General features: G+C 39.2%; 1 protein-coding gene across 13 annotated transcripts in view; it reads right to left on the bottom strand.

Moving 5' to 3' along the window:
- The window catches only part of OPA1 (OPA1 mitochondrial dynamin like GTPase), a 94,630-nt gene extending 81,105 nt beyond the window's left edge, over window positions 1-13,525 (bottom strand). For 3 of the 13 annotated variants that reach the window (XM_059687411.1, XM_059687415.1, XM_059687412.1), the window contains exons 1-6: window positions 13,316-13,525; window positions 5,276-5,594; window positions 3,936-4,032; window positions 1,893-2,000; window positions 1,359-1,412; window positions 274-341 (exon numbers count right to left, since the gene is read on the bottom strand). In XM_059687411.1, coding sequence (XP_059543394.1) covers window positions 274-341; window positions 1,359-1,412; window positions 1,893-2,000; window positions 3,936-4,032; window positions 5,276-5,594; window positions 13,316-13,347 — 678 coding nt within the window. In that variant the 5' untranslated portion in view covers window positions 13,348-13,525. Of the gene's footprint in view, window positions 1-273; window positions 342-1,358; window positions 1,413-1,892; window positions 2,001-3,935; window positions 4,035-5,275; window positions 5,595-13,315 lie in introns of those variants that run through there. The other 10 variants (XM_059687413.1, XM_059687417.1, XM_059687414.1 and 7 more) reach the window with 7 other exon arrangements.
- Between the last annotated feature and the right edge of the window lie 1,380 nt (window positions 13,526-14,905).

Genomic DNA, 14,905 nt, shown 5'->3' with positions numbered 1-14,905 from the left:
AGCTTCTCCCACTCATGTATAACAACAAAACCTTTTGTTAGGTTGAAGCTAATAGTTCACAGAACATATTTGAAAGAAATAGGCTTCTCCGATTACTTTTCTAAAACTGCTGTATGTACCTTGCACTTTGTACCAAGGCTAGTAATAATACTCTAGTATGGTGTTTTATATTTGCTCCTCAAATGTTACCATTTTCAATTCTTGCAGGTAAGTTAAAACCTTTTTAAAAATCTTACAAGACTACCTACATGAAGAATTCTCTCTTATACTTACCTTTCTATAATGCTTGTCACTTTCAGGTCCATGATCTGTTGCTCTAAATGTGGTTTCTCCAGATGAACCTTCAAGATAAATACAGTCCTTTAAATTCTCCAATGATGTCAATAATCTAAATTCCAAATTATGTTTAATTAGGAAGTCCCCATCTTCCTCTCCTTTGCCCCCTCCACGCTGCCCCTGCCCCACCCCGGGCCTTCCCCACACTATTGTCTGTGCCCAGGGGCTTTGCCTATATGAATATATGTTCTTTGGTTAATCTCTTCCCATCCCCTCTGCACCATTCCCCTCTGAGATCTGTCATTCCGTTCTATGCATCCATGTTTCTGGACCCATTTTGTCAGTTTATTTTGTTCATTAGATTCCACATATAAGGGAGATCATGTGATTTATCTTTCTCTAACTGATTTTGCTTAGCATAATACTCTCCAGGTCCATCCATGCTGTCACAGTCAATAACAAAAAATATATTTTTTAAATGGTAAATGGATTTTAGAGTATCCCTTTTTTGGAAAGTTGTTTTTATTTTAAGGAAAATATTAGTAACCCATTCAAGAAAAAAAAAATTTTTTTAATTGTAGCATGTGTTTAACCTATTTTTAAAAATATCACTGAAAATTACAATAAAAAATAAGACAGTCTTTGATAAGAAGTACTGTACATGAGTGTACTTACAGTTCAGCCATATACCAATGCCATTATGTAAAGATTACATACAATAAAAAAATAAATTTAAAATGTCACCTATGACAGGACAGATGAGACAAACTAAAATTACTTTTCATTTTAATTATCAAAAACAATCAGATCAATTTCAAGAAAATATTCTGGTACAGCAAACTCTCTTCCTAATAGCTTTTATCTTAAAATACAGATATATATTTAGGAATTTTAGTTTTACTACAAAATAATTATTTTATTATTTTGACCTGAAGGAGAATGAATTTGCCTAATACAGTTCTGAGGTTTTGAAATTCAGCATAAGCAGCATTATAAATTTGGTCTAAAATTTTATTTGCAAGTAGTTTATTAGAAGCATTTAGAAGGCATGTTAAGATCAGCAAAAATGTCTGTTTACACACCTAACAAGAGAAGTAGGTCAGAAGCTCCTATGATTTCACTAACCAATTTGTGACCTGTGAAAAATCAGCAAAAAGGGAAATAGAAATGTAAAACTTTAACAGGAATAAGCAAAGATGTCTGAGATCTCAGGTGTATATCAAGATATGGTAGTAATTGAACAAATACACCAGGATTATCCTTAGTAAATTCTACTCATTATGGTTCATCATAATAAAATTTGTTTTAAAATCACCAAATTGACTCTAACCCATTATGAAAAGCAAGCACATAGGAAGTCTCATCTACTTGTCAAGAACAAGTGATATTTTTTCCCTCACTGTCTAAGGCCTAGCTTGTTTAAGTTGTTGCAAACTTCCATTCTGTTGGGCTAAACAAAAATTAAAATCACTGCACAACAAAACTTTGTGTTTTCAAAAAACTGTTTCATCTGTACTAAATGTTTTAATTTAAAAGATAGAAATAAACAAGTGAATACACCTTTCCTCTGTGGTTCCTAACATTTTAAATGAGATCGAACATAGGTCTTTCCTCACCTGTGGTGAAAAAGTCCTTCAATAGGCTGAGGCTTTCAACAATCTTGTCAAAGTCAGGAGCCAACTTTGCAAGGTCCTCTGAATTAGGCAGGGATTTTATAATTTTCTCTGGAGGAGACACACACACACACACAAATAACCTCATTCATAGTCTCAAAGTAATAATTTAACTATTAAAACATTAATAAAATTTAAATATCATCACATATAAATTTAAACTCCCATTTTCTCCCTATTACACCTATGGCTGCTACATATATCTGAAACAATGCGTTATTCTAATGATATTCCACAAGCCATAAAATTTAAAATAAAAGACTCACCAAACAAATGGCTTAGATGGAGACCTTCAATTTACAAGTTAAATGCCTTGCGACAGAAGCACTGTATAAACAATGTTAACAATAGATTGGAATCAGAAGTACTTTTTGGGAGGAAGTCTAAGCAAAGAGGCAAAGAATCAAAGAAAAAAGAGAAAGACATCTCTGACAGTACCTGGCCTAACTAAAAACCGTGACCACATTCCAGCTCAAGCTCAAGAACAGAATTTCCATTACTTCTCTCCCTCTTTTCAGTCCCTGTTACCAACTGGAAATAATTAAAAGCCCAAGGGAAGCTTTTATTTTCTTTGAGTTTGCTTTATTTATGAAATGGTCAAAGCATTTATTTTTGTTTAAAAACATTCAACAATTTTGTCCAAATCTGGTACAACTTTACAGAGACTTCTGAATTAGGAAGGGCTTTTCTCATTTTCTCTGGAGAAGACCAAAACACATAAATATTCTCAAAATAAGAATATATGCCAGCTAGTATTCTAAGTACTGTAACAGCATTAACTTGCTTACTCTTCAGAGCAACTTCACAAAATAGCTATCAGCAACTCCATTTTACATATGAGAAACTGGGGTAAAAAGGTTATGTAACTAGACCCAAGCACACAGTAAAGAAGTGAGAGAGGCAGGGTTTAAGTCTAGGAGTTTAGGTTCAGAATCCAGGCTCTCAGACACTACACCATGGTACTGGCAAATGTATCGAGTTAAAAACCAATCCTCATGAATATTAGAAAAATAACTTGAAAGAGTACTTTTTTGCAAATACCTTTGTTAACACAGCACAATTTTATCTTTGAGGAAGTGGTGTGAATAAGTATAGTTAGACATTAATTCCACTCCCATGTACACCTAATCTAAGAAATTAAACAGTTTCACAAAAGAGACTGAGGAAAATAACTTAATCCAAAAAATTTTTTTAAAGATCACCATGACTTACTGACAATCACAACTATCAAATATACTTTTGTTCACCTACCTATTGTTAGAAGGGGAACAGTGGCTGACAATAGGGAGAAATTACTCTGGCCACTGGCAGACTTTCAAAGAACCTCATTACCAAAAATAAAGGTAACCAAGGTATCCAATCAAAAAGAGCTAGTTAAGTGGGTTATGGTGCATCAGTTCTGGGTAACATACAAATTAAAAACGATGTTTGAGAAGGCTGATTGGCAGTATGGAAAATGCTAATAAAATGTGTTAGGTAGCAAAAGATAAGATAGCAAAGTGTATGTTCACTATGATTATAATTTTTAAAAAGGAAGCGAAAATATTAACCATATTCACAGAACTGGTACAATTAAAAGAGAATGCTCCATAAAGACAATGACAGCTTTGTTAAAGTGATGAACTAGACGCAGTGTTTCTCAACCTTCCTAATGCTGCGACCCTTTAATACAGTTCCTCATTTTGTGGTGACCCCCAACCATAAAATTATTTTTGTTGCGACTTCATAACTGTAATTTTGCTACTGTTATGAATCGTAATGTAAATATCTCATATGCAGGATGTATTTTCATTGTTCGAGACCCACAGGTTGAGAACCGCTGATAGAGGATACTTTTCTTTTCCTCATAAATTTTTCTTTGTTATTCTATTATTTTTACCATTAAAATAAAATTACTACACATTCAACTCAAGAATTAGGAAACTATCTTAACACTAGTAGTTCTTTGTCCTATAGATACGACAAAAAAAATTTGACAATACAAACCTATATCGATATAATCATCAATTTCCCAAACAATGTCAGGCACAATCCATTTATAGTCACTAAGGTCTGGTATCATATCTTTCCACTGATCAAAAGTCTAAAAGATAAGAAAGAATGCCAATCAAATGCTCTGCATGCTGTATAAAAATATAAGAAAAGCTATTTTAATGAAAACATGCTAATCTACTAAGAGTGATACATTATGTTCAAAAGTTCTAGCAATGAAGTGGCCTCAACTCATTCTAAAAACAAATTAGCAGGCAAGCATAGAAAAACTATTTTAATGAAAACATGCTAATCTACTAAGAGTGATACATTATGTTCAAAAGTTCTAGCAACGAAGTGGCCTCAACTCTTCTAAAAACAAATTAGCAGGCAAGCATATAACAATGTAAATGTTCCTTTTCTTTCTGCACTAAAGAAAAATGTAAAAATCCAAAATATATTCTCTTTCAAACAGGTTTTATGATGTGGCTTTAAACAACACTGTGGAATAGAAGGAAGACAGACCAGGGGTCAGGACATGTTGTCTCTGGTACCAGCCAAGAAGTGGCTGCATGAATATACCACTAAGTTTCCTATCTGTGCCACTAAATGGCAAAGCTGAAAATCAAACCAGTGTTCTCACTCCCAGCACCGTGTTTCTTCTACTAAGCTTTTTTTTTTTTTTTTAAATCCTTACCCAAGGATATGTGGTTTTTTAAAAATTGATTTGAGAGAGAGAAACATTGATATAAGAGAGAAACATCCATCGGCTGCTTCCCATACACACCCTGACCTGGGATCTAACCAGCAACCTAGGTATGTGCCCTGAGAGACAATCGAACCCGCAACGCTTCCTTCGGTGCACTGTTCCAACCAACTGAACCACACCAGCCAGAGCTCCACTGGGCCATTTTTACCTCCAATACTTGTAACTAAAATTTGGGAGGCATTTTCCTATTGCTACACACTGGGTGGCAATAGGAAAATGCCTACTGAAATAATCCAGCATAATCCTGGCGGTGTGACGGTTGGAGCATCCTCCTGTGCACCGGAAGGTCATGGGATTGATTCTGAGTCAGGCACATACCTGGGTTGCAGTTTGATCCTGGTCAGGGCTTGTGCAGGAGGCAGTCAATAGTCAACTGTTGTATCTTTCTCACATCAATGTCTCTCTCTCTCTCTTCCTCCATCTCTAAGATTAATCAAGCAATAAAAATCTGGCATATAGTAGAGACACAATAAATATTTAAACATCCAATTATATTTTCTTGGTCTAAAGAAAAATTACTTATGCTATAAAACCTTAAAATAATCATGCTGAGTAATTGGAAAAGCACTAGGAAAGTTAAACTCACCTTTTTGGCTGTATAACCACCCCCAACAGCAGATCCCAGTACGAGATATCGAAGTTTTAAGAGTCTTGCAGCTAATCTTGCTGGCCAAAAATTCCTGCGGGGCTGGTAGCCATATTTAATGGGAGAAAGTTTCAATTTACGTAAAGGATGGTTAGATAGAGAGGAAAACTGATGAAATGATGTCCTGAATTGGGTTCTTTGAAGCTTTGAAGTAGGATGATGTGAATGGTAAATACTTCGTGAAATCAGATGCACTTTTTGTAGTGGCAGGCTTCCTTTTATTCCAGAGCTATGTCTTACTAAGGATTGGCAGACTTCACTGAAAGAAAAATGGGTATGGGAGAAAGATCAGACAGGGTAACAATGCAAAGGGAATGAGATAAAAAGAACAATATACAAAAGGGAAAACACACATGCGTACGCAAGCACATATGGCCAAACACCATGTGAGGAAACGATGAGACGATGGCTGTCTATAAACCAGAAGCAGGCCCCCACCAGATACCAGATTTGCTACAGCATGATCTTCTCAGCTTCCAGAACTATGAGAAATAAATATCTGTGCTTAAGCCACCCAGTGTATGGCAATTTCTTATAGCAGCCCGAAATCACAAAGATACAAGATCAGAAGATAGATAAGTAAATGTTAGATCAGAAATGGAGAGAAAGGATGATCATATTTTATTGATTTTTTTATTTTATTGATTTTTTACAGAGAGGAAGGGAGAGGGATAGAGAGAGTCAGAGACATCGATGAGAGAGAAACATTGATCAGCTGCCTCCTGCACGCCCCCCATGTGCCTGCAACCAAGGTACATGCCCTTGACCAGAATCGAACCTGGAACCCTTGAGTCCACAGGCCGACTCTCTATCCACTGAGCCAAACCGGTCAGGGCACATGATGATCATATTTTAGTTGCCCACATATAAGAAAGAAGAAATTAAAGTGAGGTAGCAGCAGTGAGAACGGAAAGGGAAAGGTAGATACCAGAAGGATAGACTGGATATAAGAGAAGAGGAAAGAAGAGTAATAACCATGAGGTTTTACCTGAGCAACAGATATAAAAAAAGTCAAGAAGTGAATCAACTGTGGGAATAGTTCATGGTTCCATAATATTTAGCTCACATTTCTTTCAACTCTACTCCTACATCCACTTTTCTTTTGAATTGGATAAAACTTTGGTTCCAATCAGAGCTTCATTGCTTACTAGTTGGACAATCAAAGGCAAATTATGAATTTACCCAAGCCTGTTTTTCAATCCATTTAAATGAAATAATGGCTATATCAGAGAGCTGCAGTCAATAATCACTAATTCAAGTATCTTATTCTCAGACCACAATTCCCTTTCACTACAACCAGCTTTGACCTTATGGAACAACCAAATCACTGATACTTCTATCAGTTCTTACCTACTAGTTTCCATCTTATCTATTTACCGACTTACCCATCTTAAATCCCCTAATTCATAGTTTCAATACAACCTGTGCAAATACTCCAGACTCCCTTGCCACCTGACTTTCTGTTTTACTTAACTGACAAAATATAAACCCTGAATGATCCTTGTTATAGCTTTTCTACCTGTCTGACCAGGGAATGAAGCACTACCGAAGAATATCCCACCTACTGGACAGACATGTCACCTAGGCTCTCAAGATTGTCGGACAGTCTTATTTCATTTCTCTTGTCAACATATTCTTCTACTCTGTGCTAGAACTATTTCAGACATTTTCCACTCTCCTCTAGCCTCCCACATCTCCCCATACTTCCTCCAACTCTCTGTAGATGACTCGCCCCTTACCGCACTGAGAAAATGGAAGTCATCAGAAAGAAACATGTTATCCACCTTCCCCAACTACATCTATATCCTCTAGTTCCCCTGCTCCCTACCGCCCCTGTGAGATTACAGCAAGCACTCCTCCTCCTAGAGCAGTGGTTCTCAACCTTCCTAATGCCGCGACTCTTTAATACAGTTCCTCATATTGTGGTGACCCTCAATTTCATTATTACATATTGAACATAATTAAAGCATAGTGATTAATCACAAAAACAATATGTAATTATATATGTGTTTTCCGATGGTCTTAGGCGACTCCTGTGGAAGGGTCGTTCGACCTCCAAAGGGGTCGCGGCCCACAGGTTGAGAACCGCTGCCCTAGAGAATCCCTATTTCAAACTTTCTTTCTCCTGCCTTTTAAGGAATCAAAAGTCAAGTCTCTCTTGCCTTAAAGGAGTGGGGGAAAGGACCCCATTCCATTTCATTTCTCTAGCTACTCATTAAAGTCAAATCAACCTGATTTTCATTTGTATCATTTCAGTGAAATGGCACTTATAGAGTGTGCCAAAAGCTTTCCACTGGACATTTGGTTTTTTCAATTCTCATTTTAATTCTCTCTACAATATTTGACAATGTTGACACCTCCTCACTGTTGGAATCTCTCTTCCTTGGTAGTCTGTAGTTTTACTCTTACCTCACTGGTCATTATTTTTCACTTGCCTCCTCCCCAACTACCATACCTTTTAAATATTAGTTTATTAAGGCCAAGATCTAAACCCACTTCTCTTCTTACTGTATATATTCTTCCTAGGCAATCTTCTCCACATCTATTTCCTTAATTACCATCTACATACTCATGTTCTTCAAATTTGTGCCTAATACTAATAATTAAGGTTCAGATCCTGCTGTCCAACTGCCTACTCAAGATTTCTATTTAGATACAAAAAATACCTCAAATTCAAGATGTCCAAAACCTTGCTATCTTTCCCCCTCCTCGCACCCCCACTAAACCCTGATCTTCTCCCAGTACTCCTTATCACAGAAAATGGCATAAGCAGCACCTATCCAGTTACATAAGCCACAAACCTGGGGATCATACTTAATCCTCCCTCACCCTCAAGTTCTGTTAATTCCACTTCAACATAGATCTCAAATCTCCCCCTTCTCCCAACTCCACTACTATCATTCCTTACATGAGTGACTACAATTGTCTGTACCAAGGTGTTCTCTTCACCAGAACACTCTTCTGAAATATAAATCTGATCACTGTCACTCACCTGCATAAATCTTTTAAATGCCTCCCCCTGCATTAAGAATAAAATCCAAACTCCTCGTCTATCAAAGCTTCCATGGTCTGGTGCCCATCTCTCTCCCTCTCACCTCCAGACAGGTTTTCATCTAGTGCCATACTCCTTCCACACCAGGGCCTTAATTTCTGCTGTTCTTGGACAAACTCTTCTACTTAACTCCTGTTACTTCTATTAGAACTGGTTTTACCTCAAGCATTACCCCTTTCCCTGAACTTCATTCTTATTCAAGTTCCCCTCCTACAGTTCTTGGCTCCCTGTATTTTTCTTCAGTGCTTATAAAATTTATATTACATAATTATTGAATTAATATTTGTCTCTACCATTAAACTGCAATCTCCATAAGGTCTGTTTTGCTTACCATTGTATTTCTAAGCCTAGCCCAATGCCTCACAAATAGTAGACACTCAATAAATTTGCTTAATGAATATGTTATTGGGGTAATTAAGTAGCAAAATTTTTTAAAAGGTGAAAGAACCTAGCAAAGACCACAGAAAAGGTGCTCAATAAATGTCAATTCAACATTAATTGCACTAACCTCCATGAATATATGAATAGCTCTTTAACCTAAAAAATTATTTGCAGTTTTTAGAAAAGAGTTAATCCAAATATATAACCAAAACAGATGAACCGCAGGACTAAGTAGTCATATCCCTAAGATGTTTTTTATTTTATAGTAAGTCCTCAGTGTCATTGATAGGTTCTGGTTCTGCAACCTGAAGCCAAATGATGCATAATAAACCAGTTTTTACCATAGATTAAACAAGAATTAAGTTCCTACGACATCTCATCAATGTTATAATGAAACAACACTGTTCAATGACTTTATTCAAGAGCTTGCTGTACTTTCTCTATCCTTTATTTCCAAACCCCTAAAATTCCTACTTCCCAATGGTGGCAGAAATATGTATGGGTGGGGGCAAAGATAGAGTGTATGGTAGTCCAGGTCAGGAACTACATGTAAAATGTTCTTCAGTTAGTCCCCTGGAAGAGATAGTTGATGCAAAGCAAATTCCTCGTACTTGAAAAGGCATCCTCAAAGGTAACTTCTAGAGCTTCTAATTCATAAGGATGATCTAAAAGATCAATGCGCATACAAGACTTTTTCATCCTTTTGAAATAAGGGTAAGAGAATGAGAACAGGAGAAAGAAATTGAGATTTACTGAAGCCCCAACTGGGGAAAGGTGGTTTGGGTCATGCTCCACCCTATTCCAATACAGCTGAGTATTAACAGCAACACTTTTCTCTACACTAAGCAATCTGGCAAGGAAGAGCTAAGACTCACGAAAGTGTGTGTGTGTGTGTGGGGGGGGGGGGGTTGTGGAGAGTATTAGTGGAGGGAGGGGGTTTTCCCAGAGTGTGCCCCAACAATACCGGTATTTGTAACAACAACAGATAGCCTGCCCACTCCCTAAAAACTCTAAAATGAAGCCTGCTCGCTGACATATCGCATCCCTAAAACAGTTTGCTAAATCAGCCTTTTCATTCAGATGTAACCCACACAGGCATCTATACACATCATTAGTCCTTCATGTTTAAATATGATTAGAAAACTAGGCTCTTATAGAAAATCAGCAACTCTTAAAATGAGGACCAAGATAAACAACACTGTTAATCTTAGAAAAGGTGAAGATACAAAATTGTAATAATAGCCCTAACTGGTTTGGCTCAGCGGATGGAGCGTCGGCCTGCAGACTGAAGGGTCCCAGGTTTGATTCCGGTCAAGGGCATGTACCTTGGTTGCGGGCACATCCCCAGTGGGGGGTGTGCAGGAGGCAGCTGATCAATGTTTCTCTCTCATTGATGTTTCTAGCTCTCTATCCCTATCCCTTCCTCTCTGTGAAAAATCAATAAAATATATTTAAAAAACAAAAACAAAAAAACCTTTAAAAAATTTGTAATAATATTCTCAGGGGGCTTCCTAAAGATACTGCAGACATAAAATAGAAGCAGGTTGTATTAAAAATAGCAACTGGAGAACAATACAAAAGTTACAGAATTACACATCTTTTAAGAGTTTAATAAATGTTAAAAAGGAGTTCATGAAAATTAAAGCTGTAAAGGCCAATATAAAATAAAGAACGGCAACACCAGACAATGATTTAAGGAAATTATCCAGAACTTAGAATATAAAGAAATGAGTAGAAACCATAAGAGGAAAGTTAAGTGATTCAGAGGAGTAGTATCCAAAATGGGGTGTGTGTGGAATGCACCCGGTATTTGCAAAATGATCTATGGGATTCAGGAAGAAAGTACCAAAGCTTCTAGATACAGCTTGTTTTGTTTTGTTTGTATCTTGTCCTTCAAGACTATATTAGGGTCAATTTATAATGTAAATAATCAATTAGTACAGAGGTATATTTATAATTTTTTTAAAAGTGTGCATATACACAGATTTTGGTACATGCATATTTCTCCAACAGATGATAGATACAGATCATGTTTTGGAAATCATGAGTGATTTCCATATAATACATGTCTAAAAAGAAAAACAATATTCACATAATAGATATCTAAAAAGAAAAGAAAAAAACACACACTCTTTTCCCAACCTAGCATAGACTTTTAAAACAAAGCAGATACTCAAATGTTTATGTGTGAATGAGTAACTAATTGAATGGATAAATGGATGGGCTGAAAAAAACCCAGGAAAAATAAAAGGAAAAAAATAAAGAAATAAAAGAAGAAATATTTCCCAGAACTGAAGAAAGAATCTTTTTAACAGAAAGGCCTACTGAGTGTCAGACCAGATGACTGGGGGTTAGGAGTGGGAGGGTAAAGAGTGGGACAGGGTAAGATCCACACCTGGACAAAGCCTTGAGAATTTTAAGATAAGGCCAAAATCCTAAAAGCTTCCTTCCATGAAGGGAAAAACAGGATACCTACAAACATAAAAATGGGATTGTCCTGAGAGTTTGTATTAATAACAAAGAATGATCGGGGGAAAAAAGTAGCAATGCCTTCACAGTCCTGAAGAATTTTGAACAGACTTCCATATTCAGGCAAACTAAAAATCAAACATGAACCAACATAAGGTTTCCCCCCTGAAATCATCTGTTCTCTCTCATCTGACATCTCTTCTAATCTGTACATCATTCCCTAATATGTATTTATTTTTTTCAACAATTTTACACAAATATTTATTGCACCTAAATAAATGTTGGTCATTGATCTCCTTACATGTCCATCAGTATGTGCTTAGATATATGTTTCAAAAAATGTTTATGTTCCCATCTGTTAAAGAATAGGAAATTGAATGTACTTCTTCATAACATTCAGAGGAAGCATGTTGCATAACAAAAGACAAATTCCAGAGCTCGGGGTTTTGGCTTTTCACATCTGTACTTCTGCAGGTAGAGAAATTGTGTTATCAACATAAAATGCCATTATTGATCCAAAACTCTATGGAGTCCACAGTAACTTTAGAATTAATTTAGACCAACAGCATGTAACTGAATAAATAAATATCAGTTATTAATCAATTTGTTCTTAAATTCAATTTTAAAGTTTCTCCTACAGATATTAATTGCTTCAACAAGTATGCTATTTTCTGCAGTCTTTTCTCTTTTTAAAGAAAATTAGATGTTTCCCCAGTAAATACTGAGTAGAAATAAAAAGGTTGTAAATAATTTTAGTATTGAGGACTGTGGATTTACTCAGAAATTAAAATTTAATGAAATTGGAAATAATTTATTCAACTATTCTATTTGACAAAACTATAACTATTGTATGCCATCCAGTTCTGAACTCAAGATAAGCTTCACAAGATAAATGGATTTCATTCTTTATAAATAAAATACTATGTTATCTAAACTATTTTTACATGTTCTTAAAAAATTCAAGACAAGTGTTTACAGCAGTGGTTCTCAACCTTCCTAATGCCGCGACCCTTTAATACAGTTCCTCATGTTGTGATGACCCCCAATTTCATTGTTACAAATTGAACATAATTAAAGCATAGTGATTAATCACAAAACAATATGTAATTATATATGTGTTTTCCGATGGTCTTAGGCGACCCCTGTGAAAGGGTCGTTCGACCCCCCACCCCAGGGGTCGCGACCCACAGGTTGAGAACCGCTGGTTTACAGGCTGAGTTAAATCGGGAAAACCAAGTGGTTTTTTTTCAGCCTTGCTTGAAGTATATTACTTTTTATCAAATGCCTGCAAGAATGAGTGAACTCTAAAGGAATCTAAGGATAAAATACAACTACACGCAAAGATAGTCATTTGAATCTCATTAAAATGCATATAGTAACCCATTCAATGAAAAGTCCTCCGTGACTTTCTACTTAGGATTAAACCAGGCCAGGGCAACAGTAACAGTGTGATTGGAAAGGCGGTGCCACATTCCCCACCTTGCATCCCCAACCAAGACTCCTGATCCCTAAACTGTGAAAAAGGCTGCTATGAAGAGGGTATCTCTCATCTCCATCTCCGCCGCCGTCGGCGTCACTGCTGCAGACCTGACCCCCAAATCGCGTTCCCTCCGGGGTCTGGGGCAAGAGGCAGAGGCCCCAACACCCGGGGGAAGAGCGCAAGGACCCGCGCGAGCAGGTGCGCCCGGCGTGGAGAGAGGAGAGTTAGGAGAGACGCGCCAAGGTGGCGCACGGAGAGAATTAAAGACCCGGGAGGGAGAGGGCAAAACCTAGAAGCAACCGGAGACAGAGATGACGGCGAGGTCAGAAGGGTGAAAAGGGCAGGGGCAACCGAGACAGGCCAAGGCGGAAAGGCGCCCAGCGCTTCGAGGGGCACAGGAGCTGGGACAAGGACAGTGCCGGCGCTGGCAGTTCCCGTACGCCCCGTGAGGGCTCCAGTCCCTCCGGGCCCTCAAGCACATCCCGGAATCCTCAACCGCCTGTGCTGAGCGTCATCTGCACGTCGGGTAGTATGATGGGGCAAACCCGGTTTCCAGAGGCCCTAGAAATAACGGGGCCAGGTCGCAGCCTGCACTTACCAGGCCACGGCGGCCCGGCGTAGACGCCACATCCCTCCAGCGAGGAGGTCGCACCGGCGCTGAGACGGCCACGCGGGAGCCGGGTGTCAGTCCCAGTCCGGCTCCTGCTCCAGGAATAACCCAGGAAAGGGCCCTGGGCAACAAGGACACCGTGAAGCCACCGCGGCCCTCCCAATGGCGCATGGACTTCCGTGAGAGCCCGCCCGGCACCCGTACTCGGTCCGTCAGGCAAACCACCACCCCCCACCCTTTCTGGGAGAGCAGCACAAACGGTCCGGGCAGGGTTCGCGCATGCGCTCGGAGCCCAGGCACATCTACTTTCCGGCCCCCAACCCGCTCCGCCGGCCGGGTTTCCGGGTTGGAATTCTGAGCCCTGCGGGTTGAAGGCTAGAGTTGGGGAGCGGGGAGTCGGGGTGGGGTGTTTGCGCTGGGGCGGACGATGGTGAGGGGCTGGGACTCGGGATCGATAAATTCTCACTGGTTGGTACCAATTTGAGAAAATGTAGGTATTGAGGGAGCCTGGAGAATTCTACAGAGTACACAATGAGGACAGTAAGAGACTAATAAAAACCAGCGGCTGCTCCTTCGCCACGGTCTTTCTTTCGGCGCCTTTGTTTACAAAGCCTTTTCCGACCCTTAGACCCGTCTCAGGGAGGCAGGAGTCACAGACGGACCCGAAGGTCATGTCTGAAAGGGACTCAGATCAAGGAGGCCCGTTATGGGGTTGGAATAAGCTTGTGCCGTTTATAGAGGCATCGGAAATGATTTCGTGCAGTCAGTCTTCAGCCGGCTTCCGTCCGGTTTTTCATTTCACCCATTTGTTGAAATGGTTCGTGTCGATGTCTAACAATCCCACGCTGTCCGTGGTCACTGACCCTCAGCGTTCCGCTCCGGAATCAGCTCCCCTTCGTGGTTTCCGGGACGTTACTTTCTCCTTTTTCTCCCACTCTCCCTTGCTGGTTCCTCCTCTCCCACACCGCTCCATGTTGGAGGGGCCCGGGTCTCAGCGATCCTGGGCCCCCTTCCCCTTTCTGTCTTCATTCTTTTTTTAAGGAACCTAAGAGTGTTCTGTGGCTTTAACCCCCCCCCCCTTTTTTTTACCCTCTTCAACTCTTACATTTTAGGTTTTATGAGAAAACGGACCCATTAAGGGAATATGACCTATGAAAGGTAATGAAGGCAGTTGGTGGCATAGCCACAATTTAAGTGCCCTGTGTCCCTGCTCCACTTCAAGGCCTCCCCCTCCCGCCCCCCCCAAACACAAAGCATGAAACGATTTCCTTTCAGATCAGAATCCCGAGTTAGTATCTATCCATCCACAACTGCACCCGGTATAGACTCAGTCACAGCCAACTTCCCAAATGCAGGACTCGGGGATTTTCTTTATGATGTTTACTGCTGTGACTGTTTTAACGGCAGGCCCAGATAGGAACTTGCTATAATGACCTGTGCAAACTAGACCTTTCCGGGATTGTAGAGCTGCACAAACATTTCTTTGTTTCTGTTACTTGCTAATTGTGGGAGTGTGTGTGTGTTTCAAGAATAAGAGAAACCAAGTAATACCAACCCCTTTCATACATGGGTCATCTT

The sequence above is a fragment of the Myotis daubentonii genome, chromosome 3, assembly GCF_963259705.1.
Source record: "Myotis daubentonii chromosome 3, mMyoDau2.1, whole genome shotgun sequence".
NCBI classification, from domain to species: Eukaryota; Metazoa; Chordata; class Mammalia; order Chiroptera; family Vespertilionidae; genus Myotis; species Myotis daubentonii.
Note: the sequence above shows the minus strand (reverse complement) of the source record. Positions and strands in the feature narration are given on the sequence as shown.